The sequence below is a fragment of the Gasterosteus aculeatus genome, chromosome 4 (genome assembly GCF_964276395.1).
Source record: "Gasterosteus aculeatus chromosome 4, fGasAcu3.hap1.1, whole genome shotgun sequence".
Taxonomy (NCBI): Eukaryota; Metazoa; Chordata; class Actinopteri; order Perciformes; family Gasterosteidae; genus Gasterosteus; species Gasterosteus aculeatus.
In genome coordinates this window covers 32,156,043-32,179,543 of record NC_135691.1, presented here as the reverse complement: position 1 = coordinate 32,179,543, position 23,501 = coordinate 32,156,043, and the positions used below count along the sequence as shown (strand labels likewise).

At 46.2% G+C, this 23,501-nt stretch overlaps 2 protein-coding genes and 1 long non-coding RNA gene across 3 annotated transcripts; all 3 read right to left on the bottom strand.

The window, feature by feature from the left end:
• Nucleotides 1-784: 784 nt before the first annotated feature.
• Nucleotides 785-4,246, bottom strand: fam3c (FAM3 metabolism regulating signaling molecule C). The gene is made up of 10 exons (XM_078100344.1): nt 3,981-4,246; nt 3,492-3,563; nt 3,288-3,392; nt 3,037-3,063; nt 2,753-2,876; nt 2,374-2,432; nt 2,097-2,147; nt 1,917-2,001; nt 1,701-1,827; nt 785-1,576 (listed from the first exon to the last, which is right to left on the bottom strand). Exons 2-10 carry the CDS (start codon nt 3,505-3,507, stop codon nt 1,487-1,489), a joined length of 684 nt encoding a protein of 227 aa, XP_077956470.1. The 5' UTR covers nt 3,508-3,563; nt 3,981-4,246; the 3' UTR covers nt 785-1,486.
• A 598-nt stretch (nt 4,247-4,844) lies between these two features.
• LOC120817890 (sortilin) lies at nt 4,845-12,399 on the bottom strand. Its single transcript, XM_040174544.2, has 21 exons — nt 11,806-12,399; nt 11,345-11,407; nt 11,159-11,235; nt 10,987-11,083; nt 10,723-10,890; nt 10,531-10,604; nt 10,382-10,428; nt 9,964-10,100; nt 9,790-9,873; nt 9,154-9,214; nt 8,128-8,280; nt 7,824-7,921; nt 7,640-7,739; nt 7,335-7,509; nt 7,021-7,214; nt 6,357-6,549; nt 6,094-6,210; nt 5,856-6,000; nt 5,449-5,555; nt 5,203-5,320; nt 4,845-5,124 (listed from the first exon to the last, which is right to left on the bottom strand). The coding sequence occupies exons 1-21, from the start codon at nt 12,052-12,054 to the stop codon at nt 5,110-5,112; spliced, it is 2,472 nt and encodes an 823-aa protein (XP_040030478.2). The 5' UTR covers nt 12,055-12,399; the 3' UTR covers nt 4,845-5,109.
• Nucleotides 12,400-15,804: 3,405 nt separating this feature from the next.
• On the bottom strand, nt 15,805-20,546 carry LOC120818118 (uncharacterized). The gene is made up of 3 exons (XR_005712091.2): nt 19,498-20,546; nt 17,652-18,986; nt 15,805-16,221 (listed from the first exon to the last, which is right to left on the bottom strand). It is a non-coding gene; the product is annotated as an uncharacterized LOC120818118 (long non-coding RNA).
• Between the last annotated feature and the right edge of the window lie 2,955 nt (nt 20,547-23,501).

The window sequence follows — 23,501 nt, the reverse complement described above, 5'->3', positions numbered from 1 at the left end:
CATTGTGTAATTATTATGTTTACATTGAAAATGGCACTTGATTCAAATAAAAGGTTAATACATTTGCCATTAATTGTTGTTTGCTTGTTTATAATATCCATAATTAATTTAAACCTAATTTCCTTACAAGAAACAACAGGGATCTGAGAAACTTTGCCTGCACTGTCCAGTAAAGTTACTGAATCGATTTCAAGTCACTGAATCTAATCGAATCGTTCTAAATTAACCCAGATCGTCACTTAATCGAATCGGCAACCATGAATCGCGTTGAATCGTTGTTAAAATGAATCGTTACACCCCTAATAGTTTTACCTCTCAAAACATTTATTTCAGCACGTTTATGACACTTGATTGGGGTAGAATCCTCTCAAGGGGGGAGGTGGAGAGACGGGTGGAGACCATGACAGAATTTTAAAAAGGGGAACAGTGTCCTGACTGAATGATACATGGAGGTAAAGGAGTAGAGAACGACCGAAATTCACCCAAAAATAATACGGACCGTGCGTGAGGCCAAAGAGAATATTATTACGGACACTTGAAAAGAGAAAAATGGAAAAACATGAATTCCGTCCTTGAAGTGATCCTGATTGTTGGCCTGAAGCTCTGAAACCAACGATGAGATTTAACTAGATTGATCTACAATTTCTTTACTTTTACTTTATTCTCCCCTCTAAGGTGTTTTTTACAGATGAAAATCTGCATTGTTTGTAACTCCAGCAAGGTTGCATCTTGCCTCTTCGTATTAATGTTTATTTACATCCATCATAGCATCAAATGCACGTAATTAATGTGATCGGAGGCATCGACTTTATTTGACAAACAGAAAACCACATACACACACACCGCTAAATATAACAAAAACATATAATCCCCTCACACACACACATTTAGCTACCAATATCATTTATTAAAAGAATTTATATTATAGTTAAAATGGTCATTAATTTAAGATCTTTTAGATTATTTTCTAAATGGATATTTACACATTTCACAGTGAATTTGGTACATTTGATTACATTGTAACGTAAGCATCCTCAAACCCTGTTAATTACTATTTTCCCAGTAAAAATTCTCTCTCTCCGAAAGGAGCCAAGACCAATCAACAAAGCGATTAAGGCAGAAAACAGGAAGAAGGAAACACGGCCCTGCGGGCCCTGAAAACCATTTCCATGAGTAACAGTGCAATTACGCAACAGCATCAGTAACAGTCTGCGGGCGTCACACAGAAAGTGTCCCGGCACGCAGACAACCAAGCGGAGGTCCGCGTGATCCGCTTCACTTCCTCCTACATGATGCTCCCAGACAGGTCCGAGCTTCACCTTTCCGGTTTCACAGAAGCTCCCCTTTCTTTCCCTCGCCTGGAAGGTTTCCCGCTCCGGTTGGGCAAATGTAAACGGCAATCTCAGGAGGCGGGGCCGTGAGTGTTAAGTCGCTCGTCGGGCATCGCATGGGGGGGACGGGGTCGCCGGGAGGAGCCAAGCTCGGGTCAGTCCTGCCTCTGAGGGATGCAGCCCTCCATCTCCAGCACGTCGGGCCACCCCTCGAACTTGTTGGTTTCTGCGTTGTTCTTTATATGCTGAGGAAAGAGAGGGGGGGGGCAAACAAAGGGAATCAATAAGACACAAGAGTCAGTGACGTTAAACATTACGGCGTCTAAACCGCGTGGTGCTTCCTGTCAGGGGCGCAGACGTAGGCGTTACCAGCTCGAACGGACTCTTGGTCTTGATGCCTTTCCCCCCCACGAAGACCCAGTTGTCGCGAAAGCCCAGGTTGTTGATGGCGGTGCTGCCCAGGTCGGCGATCAGCTTCTTGGCTTCGTCGTTGAGTCTGCGGAGCGAAGGAGGGGGGTATCAAGAGAGAGACAAGAGGAATAGAGACGCGTGCATGCAGGCGGTTCTGGGGGAGAAAGTCCTCACTTTGTGGCCGGATCGTCGAACGAGGCCATCATCACCACCGTGCCGTCCTCGATGCCCTTCAGGAAGGTGATGAAGGGAGCCACCTCTGAACAACAACAACAACAACACGCCGTGAACATGTCGCATTCGCTTCGAATTCGCTAAACGTCTGAGACCAAACGGTTTGGGGAACACACTCACCTCCTCCCCACATGTCAAAGTAATCCGTCTTGATAACGTCCCCTGTTCTCCCTGTGGGGGGAAAATATCCAACTTAGAATATTTTCATTCAGATGTGGAGTCAAAACTCACACTATTGTCGTTAGTTGATTCACAGCGCTTCCTCCTCTGTTTACTACCAGCAAAGGCAAACGACCCAAAGAAGCCCCGCCCCTTGTCCCCAAAATGGAAACACAATGAAACCAGCGCTGCCACATTTCAAGGCGTTCAAGGCGCGGCGTCTAGCCGACGGCGTTACCGTTGACCAGGGCGATGTTGATTCCTCTCCCCACGTTGTTCTTCACCGCGCTCAATATTCTAAAAGAAACACAAGCAGAAGAGGAGCACGGTGAGGATGGAGAGCCACCGTGGGCGATTTCACATATTCTGTTCTGCCCGTTAATCTCAAGGCGGAGTATTACTCAATGTTTGACATGGAAGGAGTTCCCGGACTCGGGGGGGGGGAGCGTGCCAGCCTGACCTTTATCAAACATTATAAGCCGAGATGCTTTACTGCTGAGCTGAAGCATCCGCTACAGGCGCACACAACGCAGTGTTGACCCGTGCCGGGAAGCAGCTGCCGTGTGTGTGCGCGTGTGTGTGTGTGTTAATGACTTTCAAGGTGTTACTTGACGCACAATTTGTCGTTCAGGCAGACTCTGGGTCCCACGACGCTGGCCGCGCCGCTCGTCATCCGGAAGGGCAGGTTTCCGGGCGGGCACGACTTGGTCAGGCCACACTTGTGCCGGAATGGCTTTGCTGCTGTGAATAGAAAGCGCCGTTTTACACTAAATCCGGTAAAACCGGAATCCGACAACGGAAAGACCAACCAGGGGGGTTTTGTCGTGTAAATTTCTTCTATTTGTGGGTAATACCAGTGCGCTGTTGCTAAAGACTGAATAACAAACTGTAACATACTTACAGCCTTCATTCAACGGCACAGATCTTGCTGAAAAGCAGAAAGAAAAGTTCATATTAAATCAGGAAACAGTTATTGCCATAACATGTCAGACATACAAGGAATTTGACTTAAGTGGAGATCATTGTAATTATGTCAAGACAGACAATTAGCCTATTATTAATGATAATAATATTAATAATTATGTGAAGGGAAGGACCCACTAATCCACAATGCTTCCCTTGCAAAATCATCTTGCGACAACGGTTACTCACACATCACACCGCCAATCTGGAAGTCCATGTTTATCTCCAGCAGCTGGAAAGCCATGAAGACAACCAGCAGGAACACGAGGATGACCACGGCCAACTTCAAAATACCTGAATGATTGACGTGAAGGAACATCAAATCACACATTAGATCCTCCTCCACCACGGTTGTTATTCTGCGGTGTATAACATCACAGTGGACACACTTACTTGCAGCCCTGGCCATCTTCTCCTCCTCCTCCGACCACTCCTCAAGAAGATTAAAAAAAAAAAAAAAAAAACCTGCAGTGATAAAACAACGCGTGAGTGTGTGTGACCCAGCCCCCCAATATCTCTCTCTCCGGGGCGTGCGGGTGAACTATTCCGGGGACTGGACCCGGTGTAACGTTAACGGTCACAGCCAAGTGACGGTCTTGACCGTCGGCTTCTCGATGAATTCGAACGATGACCCGCGGGTACAAGAGTTGCTCCGAGTCACTTTGGCTCGGCTGAAAAGGCCGTGACACGAATAGTGTCGAAACGACGTCACAAACGAGACGCCGCGTCGACTTCCTCCTCCTCCCTGCCCCGCATTTTCTCCCCTGACGGGCGGCGAAATGGGCTCCGGCGGGAAGTCAGCGGCAGTGATTACTTCGAAGCAGCGTTTAATGCTTCCATTGGAAGAATGGAGGAGAAGACGAAAGGCCACACCCGGCTTACCTCTTCAAACTGAAGCGTAGCCAACAATCTCCGAGTGACTCGCTCGGGCGGTTGATCGGCTGCTGGTTGGTTTTGAAACATGAGTTGACATGGCGACAGCGCGAGGATGCTCCACTCCGCCGGAGAAACCGAAGACGAACAGGCGGGCGGATCCGTAGCGTTTGTTTGTTTGTTTATTGACCAAACTCGGCGCTTGGTACGTGATGTTTGGTTGTAACAAAGCAAAAGAATGAAATTAAACAACACTTTTAGAAGGGTTAAAGGGCTTTGTTTTTGTTTTTTTCAGCTTTTGCTCATTTACTTATTGTAGGTTGATCTATGCATTGCTATTTTAAATTTGTGTACGCAATATGTAATATCTCTTTATGCTTTTAGAATTAAAATACATTTTACTTGTATATTTGTCATATAAACATGGGCAAATATTGGCCCAAATTACCCTAAACTCTGCACCGTGTGACTCACGGCTAAATATTAACAGGTTAATAGACTGAAATGTCTATAATATTTAATCAATATCTGGGCAATCATGGTAATAGTATAAACGCGCATGCTTAAGGTCCCTGTGGCCGAATATTGAATGTGATTTTTGAGAAACTTCGCTGTACCAAATTTCTCCACGAGTGAGACATCTTAACCAATATAAATCCCCTTTCTTTTTCTCTGTTTAAAACGGGAGACAGCGCCGCCCCGCGGAGGCTTCGAGCGGTTCATATTTATTTAATTCATGGCGCATTTAAAACATAACATTCTAAATATTTTTATGACTTTTATCGTTTCTTTTTTTTTTTTTTTTTACAAATGCACATTGTTACTTCTTCGTCTTATTTGGTTTCACGTTGGATAGAAAGTAACAAGACACAGTACAATTAAAGGTACAATTTAAGTACAATTAAAGTGAAATACAAATACTGTGCAAATAAATCAAATAATAAGCAAAGTAACACATTGAAATTAAGCAAACTCAATAAATTAGACACTTTCATGCTCGTCCTTTAAATCCTCGAACCTCTCCACAGAGTGTGCTCCCATTAAGATATTGGGGATAAGTCTGACAAAAGTCCATAGCAGTTTTTCTTCAGCACGGCTCGTCCCAATCCTGAATATTCAGTGCATCCATAGAACTGCGTCATTCAATAAGATCCTGTTGATATTAGAACACAGATGTATTAGTACACAAGGGGAACAATATGTTATAACTGATAACGGTGCTGATTCCTACATCATCTGACTCCAGCTGGCAGGCCGTGCCGTTGCTGCTGGCGCCGCTCTCGAGATCCGCTGTGACGCCGTTATCTTCGTCCTGAATCCGGAGGTTGGAGAAACGGTACACTGGTGACCTGTGGGGGCGACATGAAACCAGAATGACCACATGCACCGCAGACGTGTGTGTGTGTGTGTGTGTGTGTGTGTGTGTGTGTGTGTGTGTGTGTGTGTGTGTGTGTGTGTGTGTGTGCGCGCAGCTCACCGGTGTCTGTAAAGCCCTCTTCTCACTGCAAAGACTGCTGAAACGATCGCCACCACAACAATTAGCCCGGCTCCTGCACACACCAGGATCAACACCAGCCTCTCTCGCTGGGAAAACACACATGCCAGCAGCCGTTGTTACTCACAAATAGCTTACCTCATGCAACAACTGAAAGGACACATGCATAGATAAGATAAGACGAACTAATCCGTTTTTAGTCCCGCAGCAGAATAAATTTAACCGGCAGAAGTAAAAATTGCACACAGACAGTAAAAAAACAGTAATACAATAATCCACAATGACTAAAATTAAATATACAGAATAATACAGAAATATTAAATAATACAGACAGATACTAGATATTCGGTTATTGCAAAGGTGTGAGGTGGTTCTGTGAGTCTACTGACCGGTGTGTCAAAGTGCGTGACCGGAGAAGAGGACCTGGCGGGTGGACCCGGGCTGGGTTTAACTCCACAGGGTCTGATGACTGTCTGCACTGCGAGCTGAGGACTGAACCCCCCCTCACACCGGTCGCTCGGGACCCTGCGGTACCTGCAGACACAGGCGGGCCCGATGCGCGTGAGTGTGCATTGCGCAGGAGGAGCGTTTCTCCATCCAAAGAAAGGATGGCACCGCTCGTTTTACCCCGATGTCAGCAGCTCGTCCTCCTCTCCGTTCAGGCAGAGCTCCAGGGTCTTATTGGCGGCGCCGTGTTGTCTCACGCACTCCGAGGTGTTCACGTGAGGGTAGAAGCCGTAGTCGCTGTTGGACAAGGACAGAGGTTAGGCTTTCACCGGGGAGCATTCTCCGTGCGGCCTTGGTTGCATGGCGCCAAAACGTTAAGTTAAGTTAAGATAAAACTGGCTTTTCACAACAACAACAACAAAAACCTTCTGTGTGCGACTCACCATGAGTAGTCTTCCCTGGTGCACAGGCAGGGGCTTCGCTTCTTGCTCACCACGAAGCCTCGGCCGTTCCTGCACACGGACTGTTTCTTCAGCCGCCTGTAGGTCTCTTTGAGACCCAAGAGACAGCCGTTTGTCCTCGAGTCTCCGCCGTCAGTGGCGTGCGCCAACCACTCTTCGTAGTCCTCGTCGGTACCTGATGGGGTTAGACGACGACCAATCAGAACAGTCACTGGCACGATGGCTGGTAAAGTGAAACCAAAAAGAGGTTAAATGTCGTTTCGGTCGGGAAATAAACCTCTGCGTTGCATGTTTTCCGTTACAGGATAAGCGTAAGTAGGTGATAAGCAACATCCGAATGAGATCATCAAGGGATCGAAGCGCACAACACAAGATGGGAATTTAAAAAATGTCAAACGCTGTGATGCACTGGATTTCACAAAGCATTTGTCAAATTCAACAGAAATTAAAGAAGGGGAACTTTCCATGATGTTTAGCTTTGGAAATGCCAAGTTCATGAGTCATTTCCTAGAAGTCTCACATTTCTAGACAACTCAACTCACACACCACAGGACGCTACCATGTGCGTGCAGTGTAGAAGGGGCGAGGGGGGGGGGGGGGGGGGGTAAGTTTTGTAGTAGATGGCGTCACGCCACCCTCGACTCACACTCTCTCGTAATGAGGCTCTGGAAATCGATGGTGACGGCCACCCACATGGGCTGGCCGTCCTCCTCGGGGCGGAAGCCCCACACGCTGACGTTCATGGCCTTGGTGCCCGGCTCTGACGCCAGGCCGGCGAAGAAGAAAGGCTGCACCGTGAAGTTGTAGGACTTCCAGCATTGGCCCTCGTCTGTGGAAAACCTGGCGGCGAGAAGTGGCGGCAAGAGAGAATGAAGTACGTACGCGTCCTCGTGCGCGCCATCTTGCCGAGTGCCACTATCGTCTCACTGTGCGTGAGGTAAAAAAGGATCCGTGCCGTACTTGATGGTCTTGACTTGTCCTCCCCGCTGCACCTCCACAGCCACGATGAGACCCCCAGAGTCCAATATGCTGTAGTGGTGAGGACCTCTCAGTGTCCCCCTCCAGTTATAACCCCCGTCTGAGGAGACAAACACATCTGGGTGCTGTGACGATGACAGGGAGTCGCCCACGGTACCTGGAGAGGAGAGCAGATTACCTCCATTAGACTCTATATTGGATATTGCTGTTGTGCTGATTTGAGGAGTGACTTGTGTGTGACCTTGTTGAAGCCACGACATTGTTTCAAAAGGTAAATGTGCGATTACCGTGTGCGATAACCAGACCAATGGCCCTCGGCTCCGACAGAGCCAGCATGGGCACGATGCGGATGTTGCGACTGTGCTCTCCGTGGATATGAAGTTTGCACTGATGGAGAAACACACACGCCATGTCATTTATTGGTCTGTAGAATACGATGTTAATACCTGCAGCCTGTGTGACTGCGCTTACGTTTTTGACCTGCTCTTCACATTCCACATTCTCCGGTTTGTTAAGGGGTCTCCATGTCCCTCCTCTGTTAAAGGAAATGACGGATCGTATACGCCCATCTGTTACGAAACAGCCAAGGAGGGTAGGCAGAAGCTTTTAGATTAAACACATCAGCAAGCAAATGTCACTCAAGCATGACAGTAAATGGTGCATTTACAACAGCAGAATGGTGGATGAGGGATTTACTTGTAATAGTTTTTGGACCACAAAAGAAACATTATTCAATGAGAAACTGCATTGGTGGAAACGAAGAACGAAACCCTACCCGTGTCTAGTTTATTGGTGAGGTAGACTCCTCTCAGGGAAGTTATGTTGGTGAAATCGCTCTTCCTCTGCCCATCAAACAGGTGGCGCTCCAGTGATTTGGAGAACAAGATGCCTCGGTCGTCTGATGTGTACATTGTTCCGAAGAAGGTGTCTGCGGTGGACACCAAGAAGAAGTTTAGTCTCCTACACTGAGGCAGACGTGCCGATCACTCGTGCAACGTGCAACACAACAAGATCCGGCCAGAAACAACCTAAAACGTTCACAAAATGAACTTTGACCGTATGCCAGTTGAGGATTGTCCGATAACTTAAAGGTATGGTGCTGAGGAGAGTGAAACGCCGCCCCCTTGTTTTCCTACAACATCGCACCTTTTTCAAAACGTGTTACAAAGAGAATCGGGCAGCTGGCAACAACAGATGCAACGCTGACACAATCCTCCCAGCGTCAGCGTAACGACATCATCATCAATCAAATTTTTCACACGCGTGACGCTCGAGTCAGCTAAAGTCCTGAAGGACGAGCTCGGCCGGGGGGGAGGTTTACGTTTCTACCGTGTGTGTGTGTGTCTGCTTGTGTTACACCCTGATCCCAAGATATGTTTGTCAGCTCTTTGCAGTGTAAACTAAATATCTCTTCCTTCAGCCAACAAAAGGTTAACTTTTTTAAAAACCCTCTTCCCCCATATCTCCACTGTTCATCTGAGCGGTACGAACGCAAGATGAAAACTTGATGGCGATTTGAATGAGAGGGGGAGGGAGTGAGAGAAAGGAACAAAGAGTAAACCTGCAGGACCTCGCATGCACAAACACAATCTCGCTTTTGATGAAATGACTTGTCAGCAACACCAGGAACTTGCGAAACCAGTCGGTCGTCTACCGTTGAGCTTTTCCGTTGAGACCAAAGGGGGGCTGACGGAGCCACAAACCCGCGCTGCAAATATGTATCGAACGCGGCGTGAAGATACGGACAAGGCATTGTGTGTGTGTGTGTGTGTGTGTGTGTGTGTGTGTTTCTGTCTGTTACCTCCTGGGTTGTCCACGTGCAAGAAGAGCATATCTGTGTCTCCATCCAGGATGGAGTAGAACTGCAAACACGCACATATTAAGAGCGGGTGAGAGTAATCTGATCATTGCTATAAACCACGTCTAATCGTCGTGTCACAGTCTGTTTGGGCTGTCAACAGCGTTTGTATGTGGGAGGTTGTTTCGCCAGAACAGATGTGTGTTCGGTTGGTGTTGAAACGGGAAATGTTGCCATCGTTGTTCTTACTCAAGGCAAACCAAAAATAAGCTTGACTGAGTCCTAAGAGTTTGAGCGCTTTCGTAAAGTGTGACTCAAAAGTGCGAGACAAACATCAACGTCTGTGCAATTCCAGTGGTGATGCAAGAGGTGCAAAAGAAGTCAAATTTCTGATGTAAATTTAATTTAAATCAGGAATTCTCTGATCACAGGATAAGTAAACACAGGTCCACTAGGGACTTGACATTATTTGTTAATCTGTGCTCCATTAATACCAAACAAGCAGGTACCCTGCATGAGGCCATTCCAGAATAACGCAAAGTCAAAAGCGTACTGCTTGGGTTTTAATACGTTGCAATAAACAAATAAACTTTCCTGAAGCAGCTGAAACGACGTTTTTTTTTTCAATCTGGGTCTCACCTGCTCAGTGGAGGCAGAAGGGAGCAGTGCTCTACTGAAGGTTTCCCCCTGGTCTGATGAGAAGTACATGACCCGAGGGGACCTCTGGGAGTAGAACAATGCATCCGTATCCTGTTAGTGCTCTAAGATGCTTGCAAAGACCGTATCTTATTGCATCTTATTCACACGTCTTACCGGATCCTCCATCACAGAGAAGAACAGAAAGGCTCCTATGTAGCCAAAACTGTAGATGTCCTCGTGGATTACGGTGAATGTCCTCCCCAGGTCTTTGGTCCTCTTCAGGACTAAATCCCCTCTTTCTTCTGCCTCAACTGTGGAAGCAAGAAGCGTCTCATTGATGGACTTTTCCCTTTGTCTTCATTCAAACGGGTCGAGTGTGGATGGAAGGCACCGTCAATGCAAGACCAGCGAGCAACCATGCGATGCTGTTGGTCATTTGATTGCATTCAAACGTTGTCAGGGATGAGATGTTCCTGTTTAAGGTTGTGCTTTCTTCAATTTTACCCCCCCCCCCGCAGCGGTTGAAACTGTTTAACAAAAGTCACCGTCCCTGCTCACATCGCGAGAGCGCATTTCGCGTGTAGCTTTTTACCTGCGTCCGTTCGACTGCAGCTGAAGAATAAGTTGATGCCGGCCCCCCTGGTGGAAAGAGGGAAGTTGGGAAAAATGTAACTGGGCCCCACTTTATTTTAGGCGCACTGCGCTTCTGTGTGGGATTTTTAATTTCCTGTTTATGCTCACCACGAGAAGGAATGCACTCCATCGTGAACTTTTGTCCACTTGGCACCAAAGTCCAGAGAGAGCCACAGGCCGCCCTGCAAGACCGGAAAGGAGGGAATTGGAGGAGTCGTTTTACGCTTGTATGTGTGTGCTTGATGTGAGCGGGGGGGTTACGACAGCTATCACACCCATTTAAAGGCGCGCGGGACTCACATCGATGCTGAGGGCCACGAGGTAGTCGGGGTTGAGGAAGTGGTACGTGATCGGCTGAGCCAGGTGGAAGGGCAGCTGGATGAACTTGAAGGTCGCGCCGGCGTCCGTGGAGGTGAAGATGATCCCGCCCGGGTGGTTCACCACCGGGACGTCCGCTGTCAGAATCACCTGTCGGTTCAAATCGTTCACTGAGCACAAAGAAAGACAGAAAGACTCAAATTTCGAATGCCGACCCCCCCAACCGCTCCCAAGGTGTGGACTCACAGAGCTCCCGGGTCCAACGCTGACTCCGAACTCCTCCCTTATGAAGGTGTTGTTGATCCGATGGGAGATGTCGTGGAAGGACTTTGCGTAGTCCGTGCTGATGAGAGAGGAAAAGAATGGTTTTCATCCGCCCAGTCCATTACCTCCTGCGAGGTGTGGGGTGGTCTGATACCTGCGGTAGAGTCGCGAGGAGCCGCCTTCGATGAAGGAGTCTATCGGAGCACTGAACGTCGACAGCACCAGGACCACCTGGGAAATGATGCAAAGTGGTTCAAATGTTTTAACCGTAGGGAGCGGAATGTGAATCCGGTCGGGCCGACGCACACGTTCCTGTCTGACTTCACGCCGCCGTACTCACCCCCGTGCCATCGCCCACCCATGTGAGGATCACATAGGAGCCATCATCGCCGTTGAACCCTGTCTAGGAGGCAGTGAGAAGAGATGTTTATGACAGCACTGCTGCTGAAGCTAGAAACTAAGTGAAGTGTCATGAAATACATCATTCTGTGGTGGTCAAAGAACACGGCTCACCAAATGGCTGCAGGGATAATTATTAATTAATTACCACTACACAGCAGTGTTAATGTCATGAGCACTCTTAAATTTTTCTTTTAGATTATAGTGTCACTCTTTTATTATTTTTTAAATACATATTTGACATTAAGTAAACTTTTGGTGCAATAAAACTATTCATTTTTCCCGTTTAAGAAAATTCAAAACTGCAAATAAAATGAAGATTATTGAATTATTATTATTTGCCGCGTTCTACAGTCACCAAACCCCAGAACAATGCCCCCCCCCCCCCCAAACACACCTCACCTCGTGCGTATTATCATCCAGAACCTTGTGCTCGACGGGCGTGAGGGGGGTCCGACAGGAGGTGAAGGGGGGGCCGTGAACGGGCCTGGTGGAGCCGGAGGAGCCGCTCGTGTCCCTCCCCGGGCGTACGCGCGCTTGGACCCGCCCGAAATCCTGCTGAGTCCGGTGGAAAGTCACCGTCCTCCCCCCGCGGCTGCTGCTCTCAGCTCCCAGGAGGAGGACGTGGAGGACCACGAGCGTCCAGATCATATCAGATGATTAAAAACACTAAAAACGAGAGGAAAAGAAAGCGAGATTTCTGACCGACACCGACTTGGTTCTTTGTTTTGCGCTCTGAGAGGGAACAGCCTGGTCGGGTCCTTGACTGGAAAGAAAAAGTGCTGCGTTCAGTGCATCCACTGCCAGCAGGTGTTTCTGCCCGCATCCAGGTGACCCGAGCTGCTGGGAGGATGCGCACTTCAAGTGTGTTCGACGGACACGTTTCTTGTGCACATTTGCAACCAAAGCAAGGAGGGCCAACGTGGGAATCGGTACACGCGTCCGGGGGGGAAAAAGAGGAAGAAAACCTGCGTGATTGAAGAAGTTCTGACACTCAAAGGAGGCGTTCATGCGGCACAACGGAACTCTTGCATCAACCTGGTTGTGATGGTAGTGGCCCCACTGAACGCAAGAGGACGTCATGTGTTCATTTATGACGCTTCCAGCGGGCTGACTCTCCAAACGCTTTTACGCACAATTTTACGCTGCATAAAATATAAACCATCTCTCTTTGGCAGAATCCCAACAAAAAAAAAGTATTCTCATGATGGTCCTGAGCCAATTCTTCTTCTCCAGAAATCTAAAGACACGCAGCTGTGTTGATCTGATGCAGCTGTGGCCGTTTACTTTATCCTGCTGCAGGAAAATGAAACTCAATGCTAAGCTTATTAAATCCCATGTTAGCCTCACGTCAACCCCTTTGACGGAAATAACGTGTTTTTCCCCCCTCAGATCACATTGCTGATATTCTTCACATTATAATATCACCCATATGTTTATATGAGCTACATTAGTTAAGCTTTAAGCTGTTCGGGGGGAGATCTGAAAGAATAAAAGGAAGAAGTCAAATCAGCCGAGTGGAAAACTACTTTGCATAAAACATAATGACTGGCTTCAGATGGCTGACAGTGTGTGTGTGTGTGTGGGGGGGGGGGGGGGGTGATACTACTGCAACCCACACAGAGAGAGGACTCTACAACAAGCTGGTACACTTCCTCGCCTCCGGCACCGAGGGAAAACCAACAGAGGACAAAGCAACATCTTGAGTGGGAAGAGCTCGACTGTTCAAGCTCCACTGCTTTTTACGTTTTTGTTTGCTTGCTATTTTGGTATCTTAAAGGCAAGAAAACCACAGCAAGCATATACGAAGCCCTGACAGATTTCCCAAACAGCTGCTGACTGCTACACTTCCCGTAACACCCACGTCTGTAGCTTTTGGGCTTTGTCAAATATTTTTGTATGAGTGCAACCGCTTTGTAAAGTGCTGACAAACACTTATGCTGCAAAGAGCTTCTGGGTTCCACTTTAATATGTGAAAGTGTTGCAGAAAAAAAACAGAGACATACTTTATACCACAAAATAAGTCATTTATTTACAACAATTCTTTATTCAAAAAAAGCAAACGTGAAAGTGGGGGGGATGTGGGGAGCCCAACAGGCCCAGGTGTGCTGACTAATGCTGCCCCCCCACAGGCCTGCAGCCAAAAACACAGAGCAACAGCCAAACCAACCAGGGAGCGCCGTGAAATAATATACAACCAAAGAGGACCATTTCTGTCACTAAGATTGCGAAAACTAAGCGCTTTCACTTGGGTCCTTTTTTTATTTCTATCATTGTGCTGCTGCACCAACTAAGTTTCCCTTAAGCCTATATTGTCTCACCTTATCTTACATGCGTGATACCCTGAACGGAACAGACTGAACTACTCAACAGTTCGGTCTGTTCCTCCATTGATTAATCCACCATTGATTAATTCACGCAGGGGCATAACTATGTCCCTTTGCTTAAGACAGTTGCACACTCATTTTTCTAGTAACGAGTACAGTGTGTTATTTTCTTAGCCTTATTTATTTTAGGGCATCAACTAAATTTCTCTTACTGGGACCAACGAAAGCTTATGTTGTCTCATGTTGTTTATCTTACATGCCTGGGACCCTTAAGTTCAGTAATATAGCGTTTGTTTATGTGGCTTTCACCAATTTTGACGAGTCAATCGCCTGTGGATTTCCATGGTTGCAGCCGACTGACTCAGTGAGAGATAATCGTCACGCTGACTACGCTTACCTTTCCCTCTCATGACAAAAATAGAATTACCGTTTCAATTCAATGTTATCCATTCTGCGAACTCGGATTGACCTTCGACCATTAAAACCTGGAAAGCGGCTAAACACGTCTCTTTGAGCATTACGGAGATTCCTCTGTTTGCTTTGGATTGTCGATGGACCACAGGGACAATGTGTAACGGTTACTGGTACACAAAGGAACCCAAAAGCCCGACTCAGGCAACGGCGGGAGAAACAGGTGGATTCTACTAAAAGTTCAGGCAAGGTCAAAAGCGGGAGATCCGTCCGTAAGCAAACAAATCCAGAGGGGCAGGCAAGGACTCCGTACACGAGAATAGACAGGGGGTCAGAACCGGAAGGCAATCAGATAGGCAAATACTGTAAATCCGGAAAGGAGCAGGCAGTGAACTCGTGCCCAAAAAGGCAGGCGAGGGCAGGACAGAAGAATGTCAGGCTAATTTAGAAACGCTGGGAAACTTTCCACACACACAAGACAATCTGGCAGGCAACAACAGAATGTTACAGGCTTCAATAGCTGACGAGGGGATGTGCTGCAGGGGAGAAGGCCGAGGAGAACCAGGGGAGGGTAATGAGCTGATGTGGGAGGATCTGAAGTGACGGGAGAGTTAGTGAACGTGCAGGTGAGATGAAAACGAACTAGGATGTGGTCATACGTGTGACACAATGATCCTAGCGAATGTAATCCCTGTTTTCCTGTTGCGCAACGAGAAAAGGGGACGAGCTCGCATTAAACTTCTTCTCTACGTGCTTGCTTGTTTTGTCTTTGACGGTTTTAAAAAGGGTCAACCTATGTAGAACCGCCTCAAACACATCCTCGCCGCCACCGGGGGAAAACCAACAGAGGACAAAGGAACGTCTTGACTGGTGTTGTGTTTTAAAATGAAGAAACGCCAGACGGACAAAGGACATCGCAGATCGAAAGATTAAAATCAAATGTATTTATTAAAAGACATGGTGTTGTGGTAAAAAGAACATTTCAGCTGAGGAGCCGCTGGTCTCAGCAGCCAACAGGCCCCAGGGCCCATTGACCCCCCCATAGTGCCCGTCCGCTGCCTCCACCAGCGAACTCCAGAACAATGGTTCTTACAGGTATTTATAACAATGCTTAAAGGTGTGAAAGTTAGTGTCCACACCTCTGGGAGTGAGTTCAATGTAACTACGATTTCAAATGGCCCACAGTCAATATCAGTTGTTGTGCAAGTATTACATGCATGCATTCCAGTTGATTACATTACATCAAATACAATCATAGCTGTACATTGGTATTGTTCTATTACAGAATTACAGTGGTTTTACAATATTGTCATTACTGTATTGATTACACAGTTTCAGAATCATGGCTGTATTCTGGTGTGCACTATATGCATCTTATTAATTTATGAACCGGATCGTCAGTTTATTTCTAATATCCTACACTGGGAAGCGCTCAATGGGACCTGAACTGTTCAAGCTTCACTGTATTCTGTTTTCTGGGGTTTTTTTGGTATCCTAAAGGCAAGTAAACTCAATAGGTGACACATCAATGATGACTCGTACACTTCCCATAACACCCTCAGTCTGTAACAGGCTTTTTGGGCTTTCCAGACTTTGTCTTTGTGAAGAATTTCTGTACGAGTGCAACCGTTTTGTCTTTGCACTGACAAACACCGTTATGTGCTTTTGGATTGGAAAACACTTGAATATGTGAAAGTGTTGCTGAAAAAAATGGAGACAGTTTATACAACACAACAATTCTTAAAATAAACAAAACAAATACAAACCAAAGGCGATCTTGCGATGGGAACAAAAGGGTAGCACGCATCTGTAAAGTCAGCAGGGAGGGAACCGCTGAATGTGGGGAGCGGAGGCCCAGCAGGCCCAGGTGTGCTGACTAATGCTGTATAATAATACAACCACAGCTGAACCATTTACGTCACTTATATTGGGAAATCTAAGCTTCCCACGAGCTTTCATTTGGGTGCCGTTTCCTCCATTCCGGTCTAATGAGGCGATTTGTTTCACCGCTCAAAGCCGAAGCAGCAGCCGCATTGATTAATCCACCATTTATTAATCCACCCTGACCACGACTACGTCCCTTTGCTTGAGACGGTATTTCATTTTTCTAGTACCACCTCAAGTGGAATTCTCATTTTGTATTTCCTTTTTTCATTTGTCTCCTTGTGCTGCTGCACCAACTAGATTTCCTTTTAGTTGAAGTATATTGTCTCATCTTATCTTACGTGCCGGGGACCCCGAACGGAACAGACTGAACTACTCAACAGTTCGGTCGGTTTCGTTCAACAAAGCGTTGATGTGGCTTTCATTCATTTTGACGAGCTGTCGGCCCGAGTCAATCGCCTGTGGAATTCCACGGTTGCAGCCAAGTGACTCAGTGAGAGATAATTGTGATTCACATTGTTCGGCTTCCAGATTGGGGGTTGGATATTTGTTTCTACATGTACGTCACTGCAGGGGAGAAGGGCGTGGAGAGCCAGGTGAGGGTAATGAGCTGATGTGGGAGGATCCGAAGTGAGAGCAGGTGACATGAAACCAAACTAGGGTGTGGTCATACGTGTGACACGATGATCCTAGTGAACATAATCCCTGTTTTCCTGTTGCGCAATCATCATTAAACATCTTGTCTACATGCCAGACAGGAGACCAAGCGCTTGCTTGTTTAGTCTTTTGACAGTTTTAAAAAAAGGTCAACTTCTGTAGTGGAGCGAGAACCGCCTGGAACACGTCCTCACCCCCACCGAGGACAGAGGAACGTCATGACTGGGAAGCGCTCAATGGGACCCGAACTGTTCAAGCTCCACTGTATTTTATGGGTTTTTTTGGTACCCTAAAGGCAAGTAAACTCATGAGCAAAGAAGCACACGGACCCTAATAGTCATCAATGATGACTCGTACACTTCCCATAACACCAACAGGCTTTCCAGACGTTGTCTTTGTGAAGTATTTCTGTACGAGTGCAACCGTTTTGTCTTTGCACTGACAAACACTGTTATGGGTTTTTTGGATTGGAAAAAACTTGAATATGTGAAAGTGTTGCTGAAAAAAACGGAGACAGTTTATACATCCATCCATCCATCCATCCATTGTCAAACCGCTTATCCTGCACACAGGGTCGCGGGGGGGCTGGAGTCCATCCCAGCCAACTTCGGGCGATAGACAGGGTACATCCTGGATTGGTCGCCAGCCAATCGCAGGGCAGTTTATACAACACAAGTTATTTATTTGCAACAATTCTTAAAATAAACAAAACAAATACAAACCAAAGGCGATCTTGCGATGGGAACAAAAGGGTAGCACGCATCTGTAAAGTCAGCAGGGAGGGAACCGCTGAATGTGGGGAGCGGAGGCCCAGCAGGCCCAGGTGTGCTGACTAATGCTGCCCCCCCCCCACCCCCCCACAGGCCTGCAGCATCAACACAGAGCAACAGCCAAACCAACCAGGGAGCGCCGTGAAATACAACCACGGCTGAACCATTTACGTCACTTATATTATATATATCGTCTTACCTTTGCTTGAGACGGTATTTCATTTTTCTAGTAACGAGCACGGTGTGTTATTTTAGGTGTAATTTCATCATTTTGTATTTCCTTATCTTACGTGCCTGGGACCCTTGAGTTCAGTAGTTCAGTTTGTTTATGTGGGTTTGCACTCATTTTGACGAGCTGTCGGCCTGCGGAGTCCCGCGGCTGAGGGCCGACTGACTCAGCGACAGATAATCGTGATTCACATTGTTCAGCTTCCACATCGTGTGCTGGATATTCGTTTCAACATGTGCTACACGGCTCTCACCGAGGAATACTCTCACTTTTACCGCTCATCAAGTCATGACGGAAGAATTACCGGTTTGCATGTCTCAACCATTTTAATGTTTTCCAATAAAACAATTGTAGGAAATTGTCATCACTTATGTACACTTGCCCAAAAATCCATTGTGGGAACTCAGATTGACCTTTGACCATTAAAACCTGGACCCAATGACACTGATCCACACAGGAAGTAAAACGCTAACCTGAAAGCGGGTAAACATCAGGGAGAATTCCCCGCGCCTTTGTCGACGGACCACAGGGACAATGATCCTCGTGAACATAATCCCTTTCCTGTTGCGCAACCAGAAAAGGGAACGATCACTGATTAAACTTCTTCTTTCCTACACGGCAGATCGGAGGCCGAGCTTGTTTTGTCTCCTGTGCTTAGAGGGTGAGGACTGATAAGTATTCATAGCGACAACGTGAGATTCCTTTAGTTCCAAATTGCTTTCAGTCTTTCACTACATACTTTTCAACCCGACTTACAACCGTATAACATCCAGAGTAAATATTTGTGGAGGGTGCAGTTTTTTTACTCACTGTTACACCTTTAAACCAAATCATTTTAATCCGGTAATATTGAAAAAGACAAAACATTCCGATTGTTAGTGCAAATTATTCAGTAGTGCTGCAACATTTCTGGCGTCAAGTTTGCCCGCGAGCGCAGACGTGGGAGCTCTCTGGAACCCGTGGACATGGTTCAAACAATCCGTTCAGCGCAGACGAGAGTCAGATGTCCTGAATATCCATCCGTTGGCCACATGGTCCAGCCAGCAGCAAAATAAAACACGAGACGCGTCCCCTCACGAGCCGACGTTCTTGGCCGGAGGAGATGCTCTCCGTTGGCGGCCCGGGGAGAGCTGCCACTGCGTCTGCCAGTCAAAGTCCATGACGTGGGGACAGTCCTGGACGTACATCAGCCCTCCAAAGGAGTCCACAATCCCGTAGAGGACTGCGAGGACGCTCAGCGCCGTTCCAAAGAAGTACAAGGGGATGACCGCCGCCACCATGGTTCCAGTGGCAAACTGCGGTTCGCTGCGGAGGAAAAAGATTTACGGGTTTTCAGGTTACCGAGGAGACGTTGGTTATTACAGATGTACATGATTTCAACTGTAGATGTATAGACATTCACGTTTTAATAGCTTGTATGCATGAGTACATGTTGCTTTGGTTTATTCCAAAAGGGACAGTATGTATGATTAATTATTGAAGCACATAAAATGAAATGTAAAAAGAATATCTGGCCACACCGAACAGAAAGAACATGAAACATGACATTTCTATTTTAAGATTTAGGATGAAAGGCAACTTCAAAAAAAAACTTTGGATTTGTTTTATGTGCGCTTTATGTGCGCTTCGAATCCAATGTTCACTTTCGGAATATATCAGGAATCAGGAATATATTCGGAATATATTCAGTAGAACTAGAAGGCGTGCGGCGAGGAAAGGAAACTGAAGGAATCATCCCGACGCTCCGCGCGGCTCTTGGAGACGCCAGTGCGACGCGACGCGGCGCGTAAATCGTTTACCCGCACCGAGAACTTACCGGAAGAAAACAACTTATCGGAGGGGGGTCGATTTCTCCCTTGATAGTCCCTCGCGGCTCTGTCGACCAACCGCGCAGTTCTTGAAAGAAATCCTGCTCGCTTTTCTTTTTAAAGCGCCGAGAAGCGGACGATCGGACAGGAGCGGTGCGTCCGTGCGCGTCTCTGCCGGCGAACAACTGTGACCTCATGGCGTCAGAGGCAGCGATCGCTTCCTGAATGCTGAGCAGATCGAAGAGGGGGGGCGAAAACTATCCAATGGAATAGCGTGTTACACCCCCCCCCCCCCCCCCCTCCCTCTCACCCACACACACACACACACACACACACACGCGCGTTCTTCTTCAGTTATTAGTCTACTACTTTTTATTCATGTTTAATATTAAATTATTTATTGATTAACTGAGGGCGCAATAAGTCAATTTGAGATATTTTAGGTCTGACCTACAAAACAACCGCCATGTTTTTTTTCCTTCTTCTTGTCATTGAATGTAAACAACCGCCATGTTTTGCTCGTTAGTGGACGTTAAACAAAAAGATGTCTCTGGTTACTCCGTTGAAAGGTTTCCATGCAGATGTCTGAAAACCTCTATAAATCTCCCCCAATGGTTTTTGAGGTATCTCACCAATAACTGACCTCATGGGAAACTCCATGGGGATTTTCCACTGTCAGATTCATCTCTTTGAGATATTGTAGTCTGTGTGGCACTTTTAGTGTTTTAGAAAAGTTTTTTATTATGCAGCTACGGTTAATGTTTTACGTTTTGGGTTTGAGTAGGAAGGAAAGCCTTGTTGAGCAACAGATCAAGTGACCCAAGAGTGTGATCATTCTCAGAACTCAGACCTGTTCCAACACATTGTTAAAGCTTCTCAGAAGACCTGTCTTCTTTTATCAAAACAGAATTTATAATAATATATCACAAATATGCTCACGAGCCGGTGCGGAGATTCCAGACTTTCTCACTTGAAGATTCCCATTTAAGTAGAAAAGTGAATCTGATCTCCCCCCTTTGGTCTTTGTGGAAACTCCAACCTGCAAAGCAATTTGCACAGTTCACTGGGAGGATACCAGCATGACTGGTTCTTAAATCAACACCAAACAGTTGACAGGAGACTATTGGACCCATCGGTACTTAACGGTTTAAGCTTCACAGTTTTGTGACTTTTCCCACGGATACAAGAATGTATGAGTTGTGGAAGCAGCTTTTTACAGTCTGGCTCTTCTCTGCTGTTTTCACTGCCAGATGTTGACGGGCAGTAAAATCTTATTGTTCGGATGACGCAGCCGCAGATGAAATCCTTCTGTTTTTCATTTCACCGCCTCCACTCAAAAGTGCTTATTTTCGAGAAGGAACTATGGTGTTTCATTGACATCCATCTTACGCCATTACTTCCCCAGAAGCTTCATACGATCAGCAAACAGAGAGAGAAAAGCACACGTGAAACAAAGGAGTCTTTTACTCCTTTGATACAGAATCCTCCTCCTCCTCCTCCCGGTTGTTGATTGGTGAGCATTAAAAAGTGGTGATTTATATGAAATAATGAACAAACAATCAACTAAATACATTCAACGTAGTTGTCACTTTCAGGTCCTTCACACTTTGCTGTCCTTTGTCTGGAAACACATTCAGAATTTCTTCCCGCAAGTTTTTAGAGTTTAGAGAGACTCATATAAATACACATTAAAAAAGTCCTTGACGCAATGAGACGCCTCGTCCACTACATGGCAGTGTTTACTATTAAACAGGCCCGGTCAGCATGCCTGACTGCGTTTCACCACAGTGCTGTGAGTGGTGTTTTAATCCTAATAGCGATCTTGTCACAGTTTGAGAAGCACATGTGCTACTGACGATATTCACATTAAGCCGTGACAGTGTGACAATGAGCAGAGGAGCACAACAACAAGACCAGTTGCATTTTCTTCTGCCACATTCACAACGTCCTGTGAAAACTATTTGTTTTACATACATTTGCATCCATATCTTCTGCACCACGTTTGCTTTTTCTGCTTTGACAAGTCGACATCTGTGGAAAAGACTTTTCACGGCCTCGCTAGATGTCTTCATTATTTGCTGAACAGCAATCAAAGGTTGATCTTGCATTTGAGTAACCGGTCCATGCAGGACATTTGTTTTTAAACACTAAAGTGATAAAAAAAAAAAAAAACCTGATAAGTAAAGCGATAAAAGAGTGATTATAAACTAGACGACCAATATAGCGTTGAATGCAAAATTCCTGTTTAAGTGAGCTTTGAGGAGTGACAGCAAGTACCCACTGTGCAATGTGACGTCAGTGTGACGTCTTTTCTAGGTCATTTTGGACGTCCAATTTTGGTCCACTGAAGGGGTTGTTTTGTAACGCCAGGTGATGTCTTTTTTTGACGTCTACTGCACGTCTAATGTTCACGTCCGTGGGACCTCCATATAAGGGCTATTTATAGTACAAATGTGGTCGTTTTAGACGTCTTTTCAACGTCAAATTTAGACTAATTTTAGACGTTTTATACTACTTCTATAACTAAGAGGTAGGGGACATGTTTTCTGTACCAGTTAATTTCCTTTTGTTTAGCTAACGCGAAATAAAAATGTGTGTCGTTAAGGCATGCTTGGCCATTTGCTACGATGTAGGGCATGGACATAGAATTCACTAGGCTTATCGAACTTACCTTCAATTTAGAGGAAATCGAACACGCTGAATCGTGCCAAATGTCTGGCATCATTACATGGTGTTGCTTCAGCCAATCAGAGTGACGTTAACTGGTTTTTAAATTACATTACATTACAGGTCATTTAGCAGATGCTTTTATCCAGAGCGACTTACATTACACTGTAAACCCATGGCCTTTTCACATTTTTGCCTGGGGAGCAATTAGGGGTTAGGTGTCACGGACACTTCGACATGGAACATGGGGCAGCCTGGACTCAAACCACCAACCTTGTGCTTCCCTGCACACCTTCTCTAACCCCTGCGCCAAGACGACCCAGCCCGTCCTCGGGTGTGACTTTTCTGTTGTTGGTAGTTATTTTGAGATCAGTGGCCATCGCCCCCCCTCTTGGCTACTTCAAATGTATTTATTAATTTAATAAAATTTAAAAAAAATTATTATTAGTATTGTTCAGTAGGTTTTTTTCACTAAAACAGGAAAATTACCCACTGAATAAATAAACAGGCATGCACATATTAAATCATGTTTATGAATAATAAAGGCTATTCATATCATGAAACATGTTGATATTTGTAAATAAACAGCCTGTCATTGACGTCCAGATGACGTCCACAAAACTTACCCGCTTCGAAGGTCAAATTTTGAACGTAAATATGTTGTCCAAGTTGGGTCATGGTTGGACGTCCAAATAGTGGACCTAGTATGGACGTCGAATAGATGTCCAGAATTGGTCATGGACCGACGGACACAATATAGACATGATCTGCACGTCTATCTGACGTCCAATGTTTAGTGGGTACAGATCTGAATCAAACCACGCCACGCACTGGTTGGTCTCTGGTTGAAGTAGAAGGACTCGTACAGTTGGCGTGTTTTCAGTCAGAGGGTGAAGGTGTGTGTATGCTGGCAGGTGGCGCTGCACCAACTGCACGGTTTCCCCCTGCGGGGCTTTTTGTAACTCCGGCTGTGCTTCAACTCCTCTGACTTCACTGAGCTCTCGTCACGGACACAGAATCTATTTCTGAAGTGAGAAATTGAGTTTCACTTAAACTGCTGATTCCCTGTGCGTCGCCTCACTCGCGTCCGTCACATGGCGTTTTTTTGGTATTTATAATCATTATTTTCGCTTTAGATAAACTTCTTTAATAGTGCCAGAACACTCTTCTTTGTAAAACATCACATGATAGAGAAGAAGACAGACGTAGTCGACCCCCCCCCCCGTCTCCTGTCGCTTAAAAAGAGGCCTGGGCCCATTTCAAAGCGGTGTGAAGGGAAATGAACCTTAACCCAGATTCAGATCATCTGACGCGTTATGTCGCCAGTGGCCGGTCATTCACACAC